The sequence below is a fragment of the Microchirus variegatus genome, assembly GCF_963457635.1.
Source record: "Microchirus variegatus genome assembly, chromosome: 3".
Classification (NCBI taxonomy): Eukaryota; Metazoa; Chordata; class Actinopteri; order Pleuronectiformes; family Soleidae; genus Microchirus; species Microchirus variegatus.
The window spans coordinates 19,053,672-19,077,376 of record NC_139804.1 but is presented as its reverse complement, the minus strand read 5'-3'; the positions used below and the strand labels follow the sequence as shown (position 1 = coordinate 19,077,376).

Here is a 23,705-nt window from a genome sequence, read left to right as displayed (position 1 = left end):
AAACTGCTAAATACAGTCTGTAGAAAATTGTGAAACTTCACTTTTCACATTTCAGCATCGATGTTTATTATTATTATTATTATTATTATTGTTGTCCATATTTGGTTTTTGACACTCTTTATTTACAGAAATACAAAATGACATGTATTTTTTTTCTTGTCATGTCGTAAATAAAATTGTGACATGCATCATTGTGAAATCACATGATGCATGTTTTCTGAACAATGGAACTGACACCCGTGTCTCCTCTGATCATCTCTCCTGTGCAGTCACTGATGTGGAATTGAAACGGCTGAAGGATGCCTTCAAGAGAACCAGCGGTGTCTCCTATTACATGACCCAACAGTGCTTCTACAGGGAAGTGCTGGGAGATGGTGTTCCCCCGAAAGTTGCAGAGGTAAGCTGTGATAATGCCACACACCAAGTTAAATTCAGCTGAACAGTCACAAAGACATGACGGGGACTAGGGCATTGATTTGACAATATCATGAGCATCTGATATCCACACACCATATATACATATATATATATATATATATATATATATATATATATATATATATATATATATATTAAAAAAAAGGTTTTGGTTTGCTGGTTGAAGCTAAACAGTAATAGGCATATTTTATACACCGGTGGCAACTGTGCTGGTTAAATGGAGGTCCATTGTAAAATTAGCCCACTTTTCCTGAATCTCTCGTTTCAGGTCATGATGTCAGTTTTGTTAATAGAAGATCAGTCATGGCACATATGAGTGGACACCAGTGTGATTGAGAGCTGGTTTCATACAAGAGCCTGTTTAAAAGTGACATCTGTGAACTTGTGGTTTCAAAATCTGACATGATGGTGGTCAAAAGCTTTAAAACCAGAGTTCAGATTCTTATGGGTGACATTTGCCACTTGATAAAGTAATGGCGTAGTGTGCACAAGGCAAACGGTGATGTTGAACATAGATTTTTTTTTATTCCTTATGAAACTGTGGGTGCCTGGGTACATATTCTACATTGGTGGTCCCCAAAATAATGGTGCCTTCAAATGGGAATTATGAACCTATGTTTGCGACATGGGATGGATTGAATATGATATGCTTCATGTTCAAATATAGGCAGTGGCAAGATAATTGCCAGCTAGGGTGCAGATAACATTATTGTAATAAATAATTATGACTCTTAATGACTAAAATGACAATGTATTAAGTTAACAATCCACTGAAAATAAACTTCCAGGGGTTCTATGTGGAAAGTCCATGAGTTGTGAACATACAACATGAAGGGTTGTTCAAATTAACTAATATTTTAAAAGACTGTAAACACGACTCATTCGAAGGCACCATATGTTTACTGAAGGACAAGTCTCGCACGTGGCCATGAATGGCTTCCGAACTAGTCACAATGTCATCAATCAAGCTAATATGTTTACTCAATTTTTCACAGAGTAAGTCAAGATAAGACTGACAGAAGTACCAACAACAGGCACAAAACAAAGCAAATATTTCCACCCCCAAAAAGGAAAGCTGAGACCAATGTAATGAAGCTGGACAGCTGCACAAGCACATGTGAATATGTTAGTGGCAGAATGAGACTATCATAGTGTCAGAGGGTGAAAGATTGCATCCGTCTCAGATATGTAAGAATGGTAACTATATAGGGGAGGAAAACAGAAGCTGTACAGTACAGTGTAGTACAGTACAGTGGGTGGATGCAGTTCATAGGAAAGGAAAAAAAAAGGCAAATAGGTCAGTGAAAGTGTCAACCCCTCCACACAGTTTCACACCAACCAGCCAAATTACCTATTTTAGTAGTAATTGTAAAGGAAACTTTTGAACTAAGTAGATCTTGGCTTCTTCATGTACAGAAACACCATAGATACTGTAGAATATATGGTGGCTTCAACTATTTCCATACATTTTATTTTTTCATAAACGGGCAGTGCATATCAAGGCTTTAAAAGTAAGGACTCGTAAAGTGTTTGCAATAATCTACTCATACACAATCTCGACAATTTGCAAAGCAGCTTTATTGACATGACCATTGATATTTTAGGATACTTTGAAAGTTAATCACAAACATTAAAGCGGCCATAGAGTGGTCCTATCGCACATAAATGTGAGTTATGGAGGTTTACTTGCATACATTAATTTGTTTTTATGGTCAAAAACCTCCTAGTTGCTGGAAACGAGCCGATAGAAATCTCTTCTCACTGAAGCTCTCGTCAGCCGCGCTGTTTCAGACTGAAATCTCACCCAGAAGACAGACTGTGTTGTGATTGGCCAGCCAACGACAGCTTTTCCAACTGTCTTGTGATTGGCCAATACCTGGAAGTGACATAATCAGCAAACTGGCTCCCACCGTTACAGAGGTAACGGTGGATGCACTGCTACTTATTATCAAAAACATTGTTTTAACAATGCTTCACTTCCACAACGGACGTTCTTCTTCTGCGGTTCAATGTACGCAACCGGATGTGCCCGGGCCAGGAGGATCCGCTGTTCAGGAGAAATGTTAGTTACGTAATGCGAACGGGTTTTTTTCAGACATCTCGCTGAGCCAGAGATTACAATACAACACAGCGTTCTCAGCAGTGGCTGAACTGTTTTTTTTCTTCAGGGCTTCATAAACGAGGTAATGGGGCAGATACACACCAAAAAACAGCGTTAATTGCAACTTGCGTTCTATGGCCGCTTTGAAGTCAATTGTTGTGACAACCAGATATCTGCTGTTTCTGCTGTCCATCTGTTTTCTTTATGGGAGTGTAACATTTTGTCTTGAAGAAATTCTTTGAGTCCTCAAGAGAATTCTTTTAATTTTGGCACAAATGTTCACTTGGACTAACTTGGGCTCTTAAAAACCTCAGTCAATTTGCATGTTATGTGAGTCAAGCAACTGTGCAACAGCAGAGGTATACAACTACTGGGTGGTAATTCTAGTATTTTTTTTTCATTTCAATGACTGACCTCTGAAAACACCCTGTGACCAATTAGTAGGTTGCATTTTCTTTGGTCTTCTTTGGCTGTAAAAATACACGATGACACGCATGAAAAGAAAATAGCCAGAAAATGAGGAAATAGCATGACCTTGAAAACATCCACAATGCTGCTCTATTTCAGCTTCTCCTTTTATACTAGGAATTCCTGTGACAAAATACATGCCTACATAGAGTGCATTTATTTTTATCTTCTGCTCAGTCACAGCATATCACCTAAAACAAGCATCATGCACAATGGTCTTGTTTGGAGATAAGGATTCATAACAGCTTATCGTAGTCTGATGTCGAGTTCATGAAATACAAGTCTGAAAAGCTGCTTCATCAGTTGAAAACACAACTCATTGATGTAATATGTTGAAGAGAAAATAGGTTTGCCAACAGGAGAAGTGCTCACAAGTAGTTCCTCTTCTGCACTTTCTCAATAACTCTTCAGAGGATGTACTCTATAGAGTATACAATGTACTGTGCTAAACCATTTAAAATGTAACACTGACTGCATCATATTAAACCGCTGACCCTTTTACAGTCCAAACAAATATCAGCATTCATAACATTCATTCAAAACCAAACACATTTATAACATTGGCATTGCCCAAAAACAGCAACGGAAGCTCAGCTTCCTCTAAAATGTCGTCAGATATGTACTTTGTTGTATTTACATTTCAATACTGAAAGTGCGCGAGAACACGATGTGTCACTCGACAGATCGTTTGATGTGATTTTCATATTTCTGTAGCAGCCTCCGCATTAAAACCTCAGCTCAGCTTCTGCACACTGATAGGAGGAACTTTATGAAAGGCGGAACCAGGTTTTGATTGACAGCATTGCAGAAACATAGGACAGCGGCGCCTTTTCTGTCTCAGTCCTCTGTGGAATTTGTGAGGGAAGTCTTTGGACTAATAGCTGGTGGTTGTGTGTTATTTTCTCGGAGAAATAACCATTTTCATTTGTACATATACACTGTAAATAAAAATCATTTTGTAGATTTTCAGTTTTGCATAGTTGTGTTTTCTTGTTCTAGTTGTCCGTTTGCAGAAGTTATGTATGAATAACTGGGCCTGAAATGAGCGTCCCCTGTATCAGAGACCAAGAACCGCCACTGGTATAAAACGATATTAAAATGGAATTAATCTCATAAATATTCATCACATAAATTAATATCAGTATTTTACATATAGATATTCAACATCAAATTCATAGTTCTGACAGAATAGGCTACTGTCCTGAATGAGCTAAACAAACCAAACTGAAACCCTGACCTAAAAACCTTAAATACAAACAGAACTGTGGGCTTGGCACCCCAGTGTGAAAATTCAATGTCACATGTTCTGTTTCTCTGTATTTCCATTCTGTTTGTTACATACAGACACATTGAACATATAAAGCTATATAAAACATATTTCTACCTCACAGATGATGATGATGATGTGAACTGGAGCATATAGGGGAAGTTTGGTGGTAAATGTAGTTTGTATGACACATTTCCCCTAAAGTGCTGCGGAGTGTTATCTCATGACCACGCGCTACACTCGAATCTGTCCAGAAAAAACACCCATTATAAAAGTCTTAAAGCAGACCTAGACCGGAAGTTCCTATTAACACTGTTTTTTAGTGTGTATCTGCGTCATTACCTTGTTTATGAAGCCCTGAAGTTTCTAAACAAACAGTTCAGCCACTGCTAAGAATGCTGTGTTTATTGTAATCTCTGGGCTCAGCGAGATCTCTGAAAATCCCGTAATAGTTACGTAAACATCGGTTCTCCTGAACAGCCGATCGTCCTGCTCCGGGCACTAGTCCGGGCACATCTGGTTGCGTACATTGCACTGCAGAAGTAGAAGAAGGTCCGTTGTGGAGGTGTTTCACGAGCGACAGTGTTTTCTGACTCTGGGTCTGACTCCGGGTCAAAGTCATAAAATGGAGTGCGGCGGGGAGTCGTGAAGAAGCTATTTTTAAACACTGTTAAAACAATGTTTTGATAATGAGGAGCAGTACATCCACCGTTCCAGAGGGGGGAGCTGCGCTTCTGAGAGCGGATGTGCTGAATAGTATTGGCTAATCACAAGATTCTGTCTTCTGGGGGTGAAAGTTCACTCTGAAACATCGCGGCTGACGAACAGCGTCAGAAAGGAGGATTTCAATCGGCTCGTTTACAGCAACTAGGAGGTTTTTGACCATAAAAAAAACATTATGTGCAACAGGACCACTCTGTGACCTTTAAAATGCATTGTATACATGTATCCTGTAGCTCGGTACTCCTGGTTTATTCACCACAATAATGCAACTCTTCCTCAATCCACTTTATGAATGGTATTGAAGCTGTTCTGTGTGTGTTGCGCACACTTGTCATTTATAGTGAAGGCCGTGAGAAGAGCAGAAATGCAGAAGCAGAAGGGCAGAGTGATTGCGCCTCGGGCAAATTGGGCTTCTGCTGCAGACAGGCTTGGACATGATTTTTGGCCCAGTGGTTACTCAAGTCAAAATGAACTTTGCTAAAGGGAAACATTTATTATAATCAATTAATATAATGATATTTTTTAGTTTGCGCACCAACAAAGCAAACAATAAAAACAGGATGCTCAGGGACAAAACAAGACCACTCATTGTGCAAGCTTGTTTTCAAGTAGATTCATGCAATTATGCATTAAATGTTTTTTTTTAACATTAATTGCTCACAAGTGCATCTGTGAAGTGTGAAGCTCTTAATGTTTCTCACATTCTAATGTGTTTTTTTTATGTGTTGTAGGTTATTTACACCTCATTTGGAGGCTCCTCTAAAGGGCTACACTTCAACAATCTGATCGTTGGTCTGGTACTTCTGACCAGAGGACGCGATGAGGAGAAGGCAAAATGTGAGTTGTGCTTGTTCAGTCAATTATTTTGTACTAATGTGTTGTTATCATCTTCTCTCATAGTCTATGAATGTTTCAGATCACAGTCTTAAATGTCTTGAAATAAGTCAACAATTTAAGTTACCCAGCTGTCAACTGCAAATGCCAAAGAAGATCTCATTTGTAGAAGATACTGTATGTACAATAGTGTCTCCATATTAGCTAGAGTTCATTCAGCCAGTGAATAGATAGAATAGAATGCCTTTATTGTCATTATACAAGTTGTACAACGAGACAACTCGGTTCTCAATCCTGGTGCTTGGGACACACTGCCCTGCATGTTTTAGATGTTTCCCTGCTCCAACACATATAATTCAAATAAATGGCTCATTACCAGGTTTTTGCAGAGCTTATTGATGAGCTGACTATTTGTGTTGGAGCAGGAAAACATCTAAAACATGCAGGGCAGTGTGTCCCGAGCACCAGGATTGAGAAACACTGCATTAAGCCATAAAGTCACTTATAAAGTCTGATTTTAGCACAGAATTGTTAACCCCCAGCTTATTGTAAAATTAGACAGAATCTTTTTTTGTTGTTTAGTGTATAATTATAGAACATGGCCTGATTTATAACCTGTTCAATTTCTGTTTTTCATAATGGACTATGAGCGCTTTTCTCCGATTTCCTCCCACAGTCCAAAAACATGCAGATTTGGGGATTAGGCAAATTGGACAATCTAAATTGAACGTAGATGTGAGCGTGAGTAGTTGTTTGTCTCTATGTCGTCCTGTGGTGGACAGTTGATCTGTCCAGGGTGTACCCCACTTTCACCAGTGGATCACATATGGAGCATAACGCGGTAAAAGATGGATGGTTGGACTATGATCGCCCCTTTGCTTTCTAGCATTGCTCACCATGAGCACCACTTGTAGGATGCTCTGTGGGATGTATCTCTTTGAACAAGCCAGTCATAAAGCTTCATTGTGTTTCCAGAGATAAACTGATTCATTTTTACCTCCGTGTCCGCTGATCATTTAATTAGTCTTTTGTCTCTAAACATGCCTAAATTGGGACAGATATGAGCCTTGTTTTTACTTCCTTTCAATCTCACTTATTATCCTCCTCATTCTTATTCAGATGGTTGTGTTGCCTTGTGGTTGATGTGTTGCAGGCAGTCAAATCCATCAGGATATTATCGACATTGTAGCTTCCGTTGTCATTCTAACCGCTACATGGAAGAGGCTGGTCTGTCTTCCTGTGATAAAGCTGATCCCTGACATTGTGTGTGCGTGGGTGTGCGTGTTTTTTTGTCTGATTATAGACCTCTTCAGCCTGTTTGCCAGTGATCTGGGTGGATATGCTGCCAGAGATGATATTGAAGCAGTTCTGCAAGTTCTGGATGGAGAGGTTCCAACCTCCCTCAAGAAGTGCTTCAGTGAGGTCAGTGAACATAACCGTTTTAACTGTCAGTGCACAGTGACTCCAATGTGTCTGTATTAACAACTTTAGGAACATTTAGGAAAGACACAGACCCTTTTCACACCTGCTATTAATGTCCCTCATGAGTGATCTGATTGAACTCTGATCTTAAAATATACGCTTTCGAATTCATTCGTTTCCAAAGACAATTTGCAGTGGCAATATTGTCCATGATAGAATGCTGGAATATCTATTTATATTAATATGTTTATGTATTTATTTATGTTTACAAAACATTACATGACAAATATATTGTTGTTTGACTAATTTCTAATTTCTAAAGGAATATTTTCATAAAATACAGACATTGTGCACCAATGTAGACACCTTCAAATCCTTGTTTACAGCTGCCAGTTGAAATATATAAAATAGTCATAAAAGTTAGTTAGGTAGTTGTAGCCCACCTAAATATGTGCAACTTGCCATTTTTGTCATAAGAATGCTCATCATTACTATGTTCACTGAAACCCACAATGATATGGGAAAATGTGACCACTGATCTGTTTTTGAATTTATTTTATTATAGAATTCAGTGAGGTTTTCAGTGAGGTTATCTTCTTTTTTTCTTTTAAGTGTTGCCATTCTCTTTTGAATTTATGTCATGAAATAAAGCCCTGGGTGTTGTGTCGCGATGTAGACTAACAGGTTTTGAAATACAGCCATTAGCTCTCACTGATGCCATAGGTTTTAAATCCTAATCCACTGCAGAAAATTACTTAACTCATATTTCTGTAATATGTAAAAAAGAACAAAAGAAAAAGAGGCCATGGAAATCAGAGGGTTTCTCAGCATCAGTGCTGCTGAACAGGGAAGTATTTTGCATATTGAATTATGAGTAGTTTCTTGTTCTATCAGAGGAAGTGGCAAGAAGTTTGGTGAATATTTTATTATTCTAGGTACGATCGAGGGGATCCTCATACCTTTTGTTTGAGTTATTGTAATTTAAGAATAATAAATAATAAACACAGATCTTATTTTGTTAAATGATGCTTGATGCTTAGTATTCACTAGTAAAGGAGACGGATCATATGGAGATGGAGTGTTTCTATGCAAGGTTCTGTTAACTCTAGAGTTCTGTCCCTCAGTTTATGACCTGGCGAACTGAGCTTACTGGCATACTACACATGCAGAAAGTTCAATGCAAGATGACTGATAGTCTTCATAAACTTTATGATATTTGGCAGCCATTCCTGGGTCACCTTGCACTATGTAATACAGCCTCTGACTAATGGAAAACTCGATGTGCTGTCCATCTTTTTTTTTTTTTTTTCAAAGAGTTTGTAATTTAATGAGCAGCAGTGTAATTGTTTTTGTTTTTATATATTTTTTGTTTTTGTATGGTTTAGAAAAAACAAAGAAAAGGATCTTCATAAACAGATATGACATCGGTATTTGACTACAACACAGGGAAAGCCAAATCCTTTGACTCACAGGATGGATGTAAATGCCAGGTGTGAACAGTTGTACTTAACTCTGTCCACATGTTAGTGGCTCTCAGGACAGATTAATACCAGGTCTGAAATCGGTCATTATACCCAACTATTTCAAGAGATTGTCGAAATTAGATGTCGTTTAATTTTTAGAATAGCCAAATAAATTAATCAGCAGATTATGACTAAATCAATTTGAGCCGAATGAACATCAAGACAGGAAGATGGGATAAAATGATAATGGTGACTGATGCAAACTAATAGTGTGATTGTGTGTGTCGTACCAGGGTGACAAGGTGAACTATGAGCGCTTCAAAAACTGGCTCCTGCAGAACAAGGAGGCCTTCACTTTGTCCAGATGGCTTCTGTCTGGCGGAGTGTGTGTCACACTCACCGATGACAGTGACACGCCCACTTTCTACCAGACCCTGGCTGGCGTCACACACCGTGAGTACCTCGTAATGAATCACTTTACATATTTGTCCTCCAGGGAGTCTCACATGTCAATCATTACAGCTAGCATCATACTCATCAAAACCACAGGTATAAGAAACATCATTATACATCAGTGTCATGAGAGCTACCTGAGGTGTCCGATACCAGCTGCTAACTTGTATTTATATTAAATGCTCATATGACTGCAGTATCTGGTTCATACAGCATTCAAATTGTGAAAAAAGAAAAGTCAGCAGTTCCCTGGCTCCTCTAGTGTGCATTCCGTTGTTCCTCAGTTAGACACTTGACCCTAAATTGGTCCCAGAAGTTGTGCTGACACATTTTTATTTTGTCCCCAAACCATAATTAATGTGTTTTAAATAATTTTTTGAGAAATGGAGGAAGGAAGCCAAAAAATATTCACAATAAGCTGAAAACTAATAGAGCTTGATTTAATTATTAAAATTATAAAACACACTGATTAAATTGATCAAAATAGTTGACAATTGTTTTAGTAATCAGTTAGTCATTTGTCATGTGTTTTACTGCTATCCAAATTAACGGACCTGTTTCTGATGCATTATTTCATTGTTTCATTGTTCCGTTAATATTAATTTAGGGTATATTTGGTTACACCATGTGAATCAGAAAATGAGTAAACCCCCCTGCACATTTTGCCTTTATGTGCTTAATATCTTGTTAGTGGAAATACTGGATTTACAGCAATCTAGTTGACACAGCTCTCTCTGTCAAAATAATGCTAGTTTCTGTTGCAAACATAGTAGGAATAACCATATAATTATTCTATTTGGGAACTACCAGTGGTAATGAGGTCTATGTGGTACCTATGGAGCCCTGGTGCAGCTCTTTGACTCTACTACACTAAGTTGTTCTCATGTCATTTTGTCCATTTATGGAAGTCATTAATGTTGCACAGTATAGTGGTGCTGACAAAGTATCATTGTTTGTGTGTGTGTGGGTGTTAAAATGTGGCTTGGGCAGCATTTTTCTTTCTAAAACCAACCTTAGCCCAAGAGAGAAATAACCAAGCCTAAGCTGAATCTGACTGGCATTTTGTTTAATGTCCAAAACTGAGGAAGTCATATAAGTAACCTTAAATCTATTTTAACCAGTCAGTGACACTCGACTGCTTTCATGGGTACATTCTTTTCTTTTTTTAATGACCATCACTACAAACATGAAATACAAATCGGGAGATATACCCTGAAATACAGCCCAACCTGTAAGTTTAACCTTATTTATTCTATTAAACCAAAGTTAAGACAACATGTAACATTGGAGAACTGCTGCTCTTTGATTAAAAATTGAAATGACTGAAATTATTTCACCACATTGGCAGGTCAAGTGTCGCCTGTCAATAATCCACATTAAATATTAATATACATTTATTGATCATCTCTATTACAAAATGTATTGTTGACCCTACCAGTAGAGTCAGTAGTGCCACATTGATTAGTTAGCTGTCCTATCGATATCCACAACATGTAGATGTAAACAAAACCAATTTCCTTTTCCACACTATACTCCCTTCGTACAAGCTTATATATATACATATACTTAACCATTACTCACACTCCTAAAGTTTGTGAATGAATTACTTTTTCTTCAAAGTTAATAAACAAATGAAATAATTCATAATTAAATTATGTTCATTTGCGTCATCTTCTTTATTTCAACTGGAGCCCACTGAAATATTTGAATAGACTTTTAAGCCATGTTTTCTCCAAGTGGAACAGTTTGATTTGTATACATTCGGTACATATTTATTTGCGTTTTCATTATGAACAGTACCAAAATAACCGGACCCAACCCTTCCCTTGAGTAATGGTACGGTACGATACAGGTGGAGCTAAACCGGCTCCACTCACAACAGTCAGCTGATTGGGCAACAGAAAAGCGTCATTCCCCTGCGACTGGAGTTTCTTCCATGCGTGCAGCTTATTCTCATACAAAGCTTAATGTCTTGTTGAGACAAACAGCCACAAACTGAGAACTGAAAAAAAAGAGCTGCTGAATGTCCTCTGTTGTTGTCTGGTATGTTGCGTTTGATGTCGTCATTCGCTGTTGTCGCCACCAGTATGACTTCACGCTATGTATCTTGCTGACATCGGCCACAGTACACACCCCACCAACAAAATAAAGGCACTCTTCTCCATTGAAACGCAAGCCTGTCCCAGGGCTTTACCATTCCAAACCATAATGTACTGTACCTAACCAAACTGTACCACGATGGAAACATGGCTTTAGTGCCTTTTAAATAAGTGTAAGCCTACTTTCACAATGGATGTATGCTTGGTGCGTGACAGCAGCAGAGCTGATCTGCTGTGTCTCACACGTCTGTCGTTCACACAGGTTGCCTGCAGCTATGCTTTACACAGAGTTTGCTTTTTCAAAGTGCTCCACTGTAGGACTCTTAACCTTGTACGAAACCACACTAGGTTCAGACAAAAGTCCAGAAATGATTGTTTGGCTCAGGTTGGGTCAAGTGATAATAGTAGAAACTGGGGATTAGGTAAATCGGTCATTCTGAATTGACCGTAGGCGTGAGCGTGTGAGTGAGTGGTTGTTTGTCTCTATGTGTGGCGCTGTGATGGACTGGTGAACTGTCCAGTGTGTACCCCGCCTATCGCCCTATGTCAGCAGAGATAGGCAAAGCACCCCTGCGACCCTCCGATGGAGGATAAAGTGATAGATAATGGATGGATGGATAGTAGAAACTGATTAGTGATTGACCTATTGTCTCTATTCAGAACAGGGCTTTACTATTAACTACAGGACAGTGAATGCAACACGATAACAATAACTCAAAATAAACCACAATGGTTAGATTATGTAAATCGTTAACAGTGGTTACATTTAATCAAAAGTTAATAAATTAAAAAAATTAGATGTGTGAATTGATATAAGTAATTATAACTTTTGTCATTTACCATAACCATAAATAAAGGCTAAAAACCACTCATGAGACACCCAGACTTTATTTTGCCAATTAAGGACGGAGGGCCGGAAAGAGCCTGTGTTGTCCAGAGAAACTGAACGCTGCCTTTTAATCTGCCCTGCTCCCAGGTTATCCTCTTAACTTTGCGTCTTTGCCTGGTGAGAGAGTGACTGACACACTACTGTTTGATGATTCTTGCCAGAAGAGGAACATGAACAACAAGACTGAATCATGGCAGCATTTATCATAGTCAGTCCTTTGTCACATTGCTAGCCTTTGACATGGACACAAGGTTAACAGAGTCGAGGTGTTTGGGAATAATATCGGTCTGACACGTTGACATAGTCATCTGATCGTGGCAGTTGCAGGGAATTTATCATGACACGTGCTGGCTATGGCAACACTTCTCTAAGGATGTTTCCTGGATAATGGTATGGTATCTCTGCTGTCACTCGGAGAGAGTCGCACCTCTAGGTGGGTATCAGGCCAGCAGTGCACCTGCCCTAGATGCAGTAAATGGACAGTACTGTTCGGAGCTGTCAGTTACCTTATGATAGAAGACCATTGTCACTCTTGCAGTGAACATTGTTGCATAGTCTGAGGGAGTTCAGGCTCAGCCAATAGTTTTCTTCTTGTGTGTTTTCTTCACTTGAAACACAGTGTCTAAAATTTATTAATATCTTCTTCTGTATCTTCTGTATATCATACTAAGCCTTGAGTACTGTACTGCCACGTAGAAGCTTGAATAACTCTGAGATGGAAAGGTGTACTGTAGGAGAGCCACAGCCAAAGAAAATAAAGATGCCTTCAAATGTTAAATTGTGAACTTGTGTTTAATACATTTTAAGGTTTTAAACATGCAAATGGTAAAGTTGTGAGAACAGTGTTTCTAGGCAACACTAACGTGGGTGCCCATAGACTCCATGGGTAATGTTAGTGTTATTTATGTCAACTCTGCATGTCTCGTTTGTGGCAAAACTTCTGCGGTTATGAATTTTATCACAGTATGAGTTATTTGACCACTTTGTGCAGCTGTAATGTGAATTCAACATGAGGTGGGTGTAACAAATTGACTCATCTCTTAAAAATGCTAAACAATCTCAATTGAACGCACCACACAAGTGTAATCGCAGTCATTGACTCCATGGGTGGGTGGATGGATGGATGCATGGATGGCAGATGGATGAAGAATAGCAGTAAGGCAGAGGCACAGCTGATATCAAGAGCATTTAGTATGAAAAACATGTGTAAGTCTATTCCTTCTCACATAACAAGACTAATCAGTGAGAGATTAGAAATGATGCCACTGACATTCTGATGCATGCTCATTTTCAGCCTTATCTTTGTTCTTAAGCACCAGTGCAGCTGAGTTAGTGTTTTATGAGTGCGTGTTTTGGAGATAGAAATATCCATCTGGACTTTGATACATTACAGGTACAGTCTGTAAAATGTAGCAACATTTATTGAAGAAGTTGCATTTTGCAGCTGAATGTCCTTCACCTCAGTCTTCCCTTCGGAGTGTGTTGGAGCAGATAATATGTAGCCTTCAGTAAGTTAGTCAAAACCTATTGTAAAATCACGGCTGTCCAAAATGGTGGTCTCGGTGGAGCTGACCTGGCTCCTGATATAAACATAAACGGCTCATTCTGGGGTACTGAAAAAAAACAATTCATACAATCAGGTTATTGTACATTATACCTAAAAAAATAAATAAAACAAGTATAATTATTTTATCTTCAATTTCTGCCAAATTAAAATAGTTTCACACTGGACCTTTCAAGGTAGTCTTTAGTGCTTGTTCCCTGTTTTAGTACAACCCTCAATAATTTATCAGCGACTGCAATAGCCATATAGTTCCTGTATGTTGTAAATGATTGATTTCATAGTCAGTGCTCCCTCTTAGACAGTTTAACCTAAAACATACCAGCCAGGATGCAGCGTTTTTCAGAGGCAGTAAAAAAGGTGATTGAGTGGTTCCCAGTCGGACAGAGGTGAACTGGCCTGATTTTCACCTCTGGACTTTAGGGAGCCAGGCCCTGCCCTCTCAGGTTCACCAAGAGTCAGCCACAGACACCATCATCTGAGAAACTGGGATTGATTGTTGCTCGAGATAATTCACCCATTTCTCTGCACGGATCAATATAAAGGTTTTCTGATTGTACATCCAAGCTTTCAGGAAGTTTGTTGTCAAACCTTAACAGCAGATATTTGTCAGCAATGTCCTGCTGTTTGATCCGTGTTTCTGTTTTAGCACCTGTCAAATGTATTGGCTCCATTCCACAGGCTGACTGATTAACTATACAATCCTATTCCCTTAAGCTATGGATTAGCTTGTTGAAAGGGGGGAGGCTCCCTCACTGACCCTGGTAGAGCTTCGAATGCTATATTGGTCTGATCTGTATCACTTTAATACAAGCCAAGTCACAATTTTTTTTTGTCATTGAGTAAAAGATAGGTTCTCCTCTCAATTTCCCAGTTCAGATTTAAAAAGAAAGGTTAGTTTATTTTGAGCTAAAACATAAAAAAGCAAGTCTTATAGTCATAACGTATGCCCTTTATAAATATTTGAAATATTTTCAAAGGTTATTTATTTATTTGTCTGTTAACTGTCAAGCTATATGTTGATTAATACATGAGTAATATGATAATTCCATCTAAAATTCAACAATGAGCAAAAAAGAACCTTTACATTGGCGCTCCTACTTTATAATTACGCTGTTTTCTACTTTTCGTAATGGCAATTCAGTTGATTCAAGTCCAAGAAAACTTAACATCAAGTAACAAATCATGAACATCACTTGTTAACAGTTAACAAACAGTAATATTATTGCTTTAAAGGTCCAGTGTGTATGATTCACAGGTTATGTATATATACAGGTATGAGCATGTATATACATATCATTTTATATACATATATATATGTAGTATTACATTTAAAAAATACTTTTTAAGAAGAAATTAAGAACTCTGGTCTTTTTGTTACTCGAGAATGAGTCCAACAATACTGCCATCTTGTACACCATGGTATGGGGGACAGTGTGAAGATACTGTCTGTGTCTGGAAGGCCAAAAGTGACCAGCTTTTCATGAACTCCTCACTCCAACCAGTTGACCAGACTGTGGTCACAGTGTGGGGTGGTGTCACAGTGACACAGTCCTCTACTCTCCACCACTCATCAGCGCCAGTCGTTGATGAACATGAACACAGTAACTCATGTTCTCTTACTGCTCTGCACTTAGTTCCTTATTCATTATTCATATCACTGAATGCATTATATACTTCTACTGTATTACTGTGGATCAAATAAAAAAAGATCTTGACCAGCTCATGTACATCTGTACTACGATAATAACATACATCATTTTATTTATATTTAAAGGGGCTGGGTGTGTTTTTTTTTTTACACCAATGAATGAACTGTTCATAACATGACTTCAAAAAATTAGACCGTCTTCAACTTCATCTGTTGCATAAAAAGGCCTATAGACTAACTTGTGTGAATTCGAATCTGGTTAAATTTCCACAAAAACATGTGACATTATTTGCACTACCATACACCTCAGGTAAACACCAGTGGTTGACTTTTCTATCCAAATCCGAAATGGAGTAGCATCTGCTAATATCAGGGAACAACTGGTTCTCACCAAGGCACAAACAGTTCATGCTCTTATAACCTTTTTTTTAAATAACATTTTAATTAAGTTAATTGCTCAGAGTATTTTTTTTTTTCTTTGTGCGATTGATTCACAATATAATAATAATGTTTTTCAAATCTTTATCCAGCCAATTCAGCCTTTCACTACTGTACTCACCAATATTGCAGCTTCTTGCCTTCTTTCACATCTGAACAATCGTAATGCTTATTAATAACATAACATTCACAGTATTCAAATGAACGAAGCAAATACTCACAGGTGGGATTGTATATAAGAACAAATGGAAAATTCATCATCTTAGATCTTACAGAGACAAACAACCATTCACACTCATAGCTATATCCACAGTCAGTTTGTCCCCAGTTAACCAAACCCTAATCGAATTTTCTTCGGACTGTGTGTCTACTACTGTCCTTCAATTTGTGAAGATCACAACAAAAATCATTCTTCTCTTCTTTTTCTCTTGCAGTGGAGGAGTCAGACATTATAGACTTGGAGAAGCGTTACTGGCTCCTGAAAGCCCAGTCCAGAACCGGCCGCTTTGACTTGGAAACCTTTGTCCCACTGGTGTCTCCTCCCATCCATGCCTCACTGAGTGAAGGTTAGAAACATTTCACAGATGCTGTTTTAGTGTCTGTCTGTGTAGTGTCTCGAGCTGCTCTTATGTCTGGGATTTGTTAACTTTATTCTGTACTGTACATTCACAGAGGTTAGTGCTATGTGGTTTTATTGTGGTCTTTACTCTCTTCTGTCTTTCAAAAGACTTTGCATGAATATAATCTGTATTTTGGATCTTTTTCTCTAGGCTTGTTTCATGCCTTTGACGAGAATCGGGACAATCACATCGACTTTAAAGAGATCTCTTGTGGACTCTCTGCGTGCTGCAGAGGGCCGGTCGCTGAAAGGCAGAAATGTAAGCCGTGCCTTGGTTTTTTTTAATCATTACAGATAAATACATCCCAGAGGCTTTGCCTAATGATGCCAAGCCTTTTTATCCTAACGTGTAGTCCATGTCTTCTTTGTAGCTATTATCATTCAGCAATGGAAGCATATTGGATTCCCTGCTGATAAAATAAAGTGCACGGTCAAAGGCTTAAAATAAAGATTTAAGTTGAAGTGCTGTGCTTCATAACCACATTTGTATTTCACACTGCGTCACTGTCTTTCACTGGCAGTTTGCTTCAAAGTGTTTGATGTGGACCGTGATGGAGTTTTGTCTCGAGATGAGCTCCATGAAATGGTGGTGGCCTTGCTGGAGGTGTGGAAGGACAATCGCACAGACACACTCCCTGTAAGTTCACACATCTGTCTCCTTCTCTTCCATCGGTCCTCTCTTACCTTTGTACTTGCCTACCTCCCTTTATTTCATACCAATATTTAAACATCTTACTTACTTTCCTCCCTTCCATTCTTACCTCCTTCTTTATCCTCTTATCTATCTATCTTATTACATGTATTCCTTTCTTCCTTCCTCCCTCTGTGAGTTACATTCTTGCTTACTTTCCACCCTTCTTTCACCTCTAACTTGCCTTCAGTTTTCACCATCTTATTTACCTAATTATTCCTTTCTTACTTCCTTCCTTTCCCTTGTACTTACCTTATCCTTATTCTGTTTGATTACCTTCCTTGATTTCCTTGTTTGTTCCTTCCATTCTTTTTTCCTTTCCTTGATTCCTCTCTTAATTTCTCCTCCCTCTAATTTACTTTCTTACTTACCTTCCACCCTCCCTTATTGCTGATTTATTGTGTTACCTTGCAGGAGATGCATAGCAGTGTGTCCGACATAGTAGAGAGCATCCTGAAGATACATGACACAACCAAGGTGAGACAGGCACTCATCATCTTTAATGTAGCTACGTATTCTTCTTCCCCAGTGGATTTCATACACTGATTTAAATAAAATCAACAACATTTCACTCCTTACCCGTCCTTTAACCTGTGTGAAATTCCTCTAGTTGCCATAATATCACTGGGAGTACACTTTACTAACAAGAAGTATCCATCCAGCCACTAAACTTTTTCTCTTAGATTAAAGCTAGTATTCTCCCATTATAAACGTGTTTGATATGCTGAATTGAGTGTTGTTTCTCCCTCACCAGCTGGGTCACCTGACCTTGGAGGACTACCAGATATGGAGTGTGAAGAGCGCATTAGCCAATGAGTTTCTAAACCTACTTTTCCAGGTCAGTAAAGTCACATGGTTGTTCAGCTTTGACTGAAGCATTCTTAGATAGTCTAGTCATTTTTTTCTGTGTTTTCCTCTTTATACTCATCCAGGTCTGCCACATAGTTTTGGGGCTCAGGCCTGCCACTCCTGAAGAGGAGGGGCAAATTATCAGGTATGTACATGCCCTCATTTCTGACATGTTAATATATTGTACAGGTTTGACAAATGTGCTGTTTTGACCAAATGCTATTGGCCTGTCTCTCTCTCTCTGTGTGTGTTTAGGGGCTGGTTAGAAAGGGAGAGCAGACATGGGCTGCAGCAGAGCCAGAACTGGTTCCTCATCTCCATGCTGTGGTGGCAGCAGTGGAAAGACTATGTCAAATACGTAAGTCAAAGCTGAAGATGAATTGCACTGCATGTGACGATACTAACACTAAAGAACCATTTGACTGATGATGTCCTTGAGCAAGAAATGTAAAAATATAGTGCTGCTAGGATACAACTTGCTGAAAGCAGGTTTTGAAAATGTAAATGGCAGATGTCAATTATCTGACAGGTTTATGATGAAGTTAAGGTTTTTATCAGTGGTATATCACCTCCCCAAGTTAACCATTTTATGTATATTTCTGATAATTTCCAATATTGTCAACTGATGACAAGGTAAAAATGAAATTAAAAGTAAGTGTTAACTGTTTTTTTCCACTGCTGATGACTGATAAGAACCAATCAGAGCAAAGGTCTCAGTTTCTCTCTGTCTAGACCAGAGTGCAGCCCCAGAGATTTCAAACTAGAATGGAACCATCAGCTTTTCCATAGTGTTCTATTTTAGGTGCTGTAGGTAGATTTTTATTGTCATGCCATTTATATGATTGCAGCCCGGTGAAAAACATTTAAACTGAAAACTTAAGAAATATATCAGTTATGCAACAATAAGGAAAAAATGTGTTTAAGAACAATACATAGATAGATAAATAGAATAAATGAAGAATATAAATAAAAATGAATATGAAAAAAAACATGCAGCACCAGTCTGGCTCTGGTTCTAAATGACTTTGTCTCTACATTCTGCTGCAAAATCAGACACATAGGGTAGTTATTTATTTTATAGATCTTGCAAACATGAGAATTTACGGTCAGCCCACACTGGGACAGAAGCAGAGAATACAAACGCCACATTAATCTCAGATATCACTTTAAACAATGACAGGGCAGTCCCTGCTGTTGTCTTCCTGTCCAGGAGCATAAAGGCATCGTGGTGGAGCAGCCATCCATCCTGAGCTCACTGCGGAGTCCGATGGCCACAGCCACCATAGGGCCTGTCCCTCCTGACAGACTGGGAGGCCTGGGAACCTTCAGCCCCATCAGCCCCACTGAGGAGAGGTCACCCGATGCTGTGTCCAGTGCCTCAGAGGCTACGGAGACTGGTCAGTCGACACACTTTACGTTACCCTAACTAGGAATCAATTCACATTCCTCATTTTGAAAAAAAAAGAAAAAGTTTTCTTTGTTTACTGGGTTTGCACTGGGCCGACTTGTTCCCTCTTTCGCCGTGGCAGGCCACAAATGTTCTCATTTTGTTCACATTCTGTGAATGCAAAATGTCGTTATGTGTTACTTGTCAATACGTATGTAAATGGAAGTTGTATTAGACTGCTGTAAATGAGACTTGGATTAAATGTAATCATATCATTAAAAAATAGTGAGAAACGCTTGATCTATGAACAAGATTTTGTAAGATTGACACAATTGAATGTAATAACCAGTAACCCGTGTCATTACCATTGCTGTTTGGTGCAGAATTAGAGTGGTACTTCAGGTTTTTTGAAGTGTGGTTATTTGAGTCACTGACGCATCTCATGCCTGTCTCAAGCAGGTTTTAGGCACAGGGGATGAGCAGAGCACACTCGACAATATGAAAGACACCGACTGTATGTCAGTACCTCATACAACCACATTTAAAACAACTATCCCTTTTAAGCCAACATTGATGAAACAACACTTTGAAACCTTCCAGCTCTAATCATTGGCTTTTATGTGGAATATTAGCAGGGAATATGAATGATTATCATGAATGATTAAAATAGTAGTAATTGTGTTGACTGATGAGATGAATTCTCTCACTCCTCTCTACCTCTGTATCCAAGCAGCTCTGAGCCCCCAGGTCTATCCTTCTGCTACAGAGAGCTGTTTTGCCCGTCAGCACAACATATCAGACAACAACAATCAGTGTTTTTCTGGAGCCAATGGCCACCTCCCCTCCCAGCTTGCAGCACAAAAACCTGGAGCCATCGATAACCAACCTCTGGTCAACACAGACCCCATGAAGGCAAGGAGAGAGAGAGATAGAGAGAAAGAGTGTGTGTTTGTGTATATTGAATTTAAGTGTAGTGAGTGTACACTGCACAAAAAAGGTAAAACCTGTATCAGTGTTTAAGTGGGCAAACAGGTCAGCAAAACAACTGGATCTCTCCCTGTGTTTTCTTTGGTTTTATTTTTAGAAGATGGTCCTCTTCTCAGACCAGATTGCTCTGTCTTTTTTTTCCTTATCTGTGTATTTTTGTTATCTTAAAATAGGCAGAAAACTGTCTTTTGTGCACTTATGTAAATTTTGGTGTGTGTTGTGTCTCTGCAGGCCCCTACACTAACCATGGAGGGTGGCAGACTGAAGCGCTCCTTGCAGCTGGTGCCAGGTCGAGACTTTCAAATTGTGCCAGAGCCAGTGTGGCGGGCTCTCTACCACTGGTATGGTGCCAACCTCAGCCTGCCGCGACCGGTGAGTGCACACAACATAACTACTTAAAATCCACTATACTTTTGGGACAGTTCCCGTCAAATTAGCACTTTATAGCACTCAATATAACTTTACAATTAGATTGTCCTTCTTTTTAAAGGATTAAAATCCAATACTGTGCACCAGCATGTCAGACCAAAACAAACAGACATGTAACCTTGTGTATGCATCAAATTACTTCCAGTAGCATTACTTTCTTTGTAAGTACAACCAGAGGGTCACCTTAAGTTTAACTTAGTTAACTAGATTAGTTTCTGTCATTACCAAACAGCTCTTTACTCGCTTTGTCTATCAGTGTTTTAAAGTAGAACCTATGAAGTCATGTACAGGACTGACCTTTCAGCAAACTCAGAGTTAATATAACATGGAAACATTCAAATGTGCTCATGCACACGGTAAACAACCCCATTTGAATGCAGCATGTTTATTTACAGGGTGCTGTTGTTAAGAGATACACTTGCACAAATGCAACAGACAGACAAACGGTAAAGAGTATTGTAATTGTTTGCTTTCTAGGTTTGAATAATGTGCAAAATTTGTGGGCGAGGAAATGTTGAAACTTGAGCTTCAAAGAGCTAATCTTTATTTAGAAACAGTTCCCTGGATTTTCACAGGAATCATTTCACAACTGTGTTGACAATGGCCCCTTTTGAAAGATCTGCCCACTCTGTTTTTGAGCACGTCATGTTTCTGATCTGTTTGTCTGGTCTGAAACTCCAAGACAGATTACTTGATTTACTTTATTTCATAACATTTAATTTCATAATGCTAGTTGTCATTATAAAATGTTATTTAACACTGTTACATTACATTACATTTACATTACAGACAAACCCAGGTGACTCACTGATTATATTCATGAAATGATCACATGAAAACTTGCAGAGAAGTGACGGCCAGTTCATATGTAGCCCTCAAAAGTGCATGAAAACATGTGAAAGAAGCCATGGAATTTTTTTAACTGAAGGAACTGAGGGTCACACCTGTTGTGTCCATCGTTACTAAGCAACTAAAACCTGGGAGCTGCAGAGACAACCAGCCTCATTTAATTAATCACAAATGAAACTAAGAGATATAATCAGGGACACATTCCGCTCACTGCAGCTTTGCTGCTCGATGCATGTGTGAAAACGCCGAAGGATTGAAATGAAGAGTTAAGAGTCTATTTCAGAGTAAACAAAGACAGCTTTGGCCCGCTGATTGGCCTGAGTATCACATGTTTTCATCTTGTGGCAACATAGATAACTTCCAGATAACTAACAGTTATGTGTTGTCACTCTCATTTGTGTGCACGTCTCATACAATGCTCTGTTAAAACAAAAAAAAGGTATTTGTGCATGCATGCATGTGAACTGCCCCTCAACATATCTCTCTCAACCGGGCAGGTTATCCTGGAGAGCAAGACAGGCCAACCAGAGCTGGAGCTCTTCCCGCGCTACGTCCTCTTCCTCCGTCAGCAACCAGCAACGCGTTCCCCACAGTCCAACATCTGGGTCAATATGGGTATGACCAGCCTGCGAATGTTCCCACCGTATTTACCCCCACCAAGAGGTAATGTAAGCCTGCAGCAAGACTGGAGCAAGCCAACAACAAATGCTTCACTAAGCAGCCCTGCATTCTCCCAATTTAATCCCTCTTTAATGGACTGATCCAACCCAGGCAGTGCTATGGAGTGGGCAGTAGAATGAACCAACTGCCCATGAAGGGGAATGACTGCTTTTCACCATTTTAAGTTTAATCATTTAAACTTGTCAGTCTTCACAGACCTTTCCATTCAAATATTCATTTTGACCATCTTTGCTGCAATCCTCTCCACAAATAATGACATTTTAATCAAAAAAAAAAAAAAACAACCCCAAAAAAACGTTTAAACTCTAATTTGGGAAAATATACAGAAGAGAACATTCTGGACCACAGTTTCCAGAATATCTGTGCACTTCCAACGGGATTTTGGTTTGATTTAAGTCTTTGTTTTAACATTAGATGATAACAGGCACATGTTTTGCCCCTTTCTTGTGGCTGTAGTGATAAAATAATGTCCACACTTCAAAATGTCATTTGTCAACATTTAAGGACATTTTAAAACAGGCTGCACAAAACAATATCCCTTCCTCCCTCCCTCCTTTCCTCACTATCTTCAGCCTGTCATTTTGTCACCAGTCCAACCAGGACACAGTCAACAGCTGCAACTGCTCTGGTGGACTTTGTTTCCTGGCTTACAAACATTGTGCTCTTTAGCCTTCATAAACAGCATATCTTGCATTTCACCAAATGTTTCCTCAATTTAGATACATTTCACTGTTCGGCTTTGCATGTTGAATCACTAAAGTGTTGTCTGAGTGGAGTGTATCCACACTTGCAAGTTGCTTTCTCCTCCTCGCCCGCTTTGTATGCAGTGAAGAAGATGCAGAAGTGACACAATCGAGTTGACTTTGCCCTCATAACTTTGATGGGATTTTAGGCACTGACATTTTTTCACTTATGTATTTAGTGTTTACTTTTCTTTGCCTTTATTTGGATAGAGACAGGAAACAGTGACAAAGTCAGGGAGAGACAATAAAAATGATCCCTCGGTCTCGGAGTTGAATCAGTGAACAGGTGCTCAAGGCAAATGTGCCAGTGTTGTATTTAGTATGGTACACACCCTATTTTACACCCCCACACTAGTTGATATAACATGAATCAGTACTGTGTAGTACAGACATATTTTAGTTATTATCATTAAAATACACAGTTTGTTATTAGACTAACATGCATATGGTTTTCTGATGTACAGAATGACATACTGAACCCATTACCCTGTAAAAATGTAGTCTTGTTCTGCCTCAAAACCTTTTATAACAGCGCATAATTGACAAAGGCACATTCCAAAACACGAACTAGCCTTTTATGTCAATTGGGTTTGTTGCATGTGAAAACAATGGCGCTGTTGCTAAAATTCTCATCAGCTCAGATGGAAATAGCAATGTTCTCTG

At 39.0% G+C, this 23,705-nt stretch overlaps 1 protein-coding gene across 1 annotated transcript in view; it reads left to right on the top strand.

The window, feature by feature from the left end:
* The window catches only part of usp32 (ubiquitin specific peptidase 32), a 52,198-nt gene that overhangs the window by 10,298 nt on the left and 18,195 nt on the right, over positions 1–23,705 (top strand). The window contains exons 2-16 of the mRNA XM_083886189.1: positions 270–397; positions 5,729–5,834; positions 7,135–7,253; positions 9,010–9,169; positions 16,242–16,373; positions 16,578–16,685; positions 16,948–17,063; positions 17,532–17,594; positions 17,872–17,955; positions 18,050–18,111; positions 18,222–18,324; positions 19,177–19,363; positions 20,087–20,265; positions 20,572–20,712; positions 22,116–22,281. Coding sequence (XP_083742315.1) covers positions 270–397; positions 5,729–5,834; positions 7,135–7,253; positions 9,010–9,169; positions 16,242–16,373; positions 16,578–16,685; positions 16,948–17,063; positions 17,532–17,594; positions 17,872–17,955; positions 18,050–18,111; positions 18,222–18,324; positions 19,177–19,363; positions 20,087–20,265; positions 20,572–20,712; positions 22,116–22,281 — 1,854 coding nt within the window. The remainder of the gene's footprint in view (positions 1–269; positions 398–5,728; positions 5,835–7,134; positions 7,254–9,009; positions 9,170–16,241; positions 16,374–16,577; positions 16,686–16,947; positions 17,064–17,531; positions 17,595–17,871; positions 17,956–18,049; positions 18,112–18,221; positions 18,325–19,176; positions 19,364–20,086; positions 20,266–20,571; positions 20,713–22,115; positions 22,282–23,705) is intronic.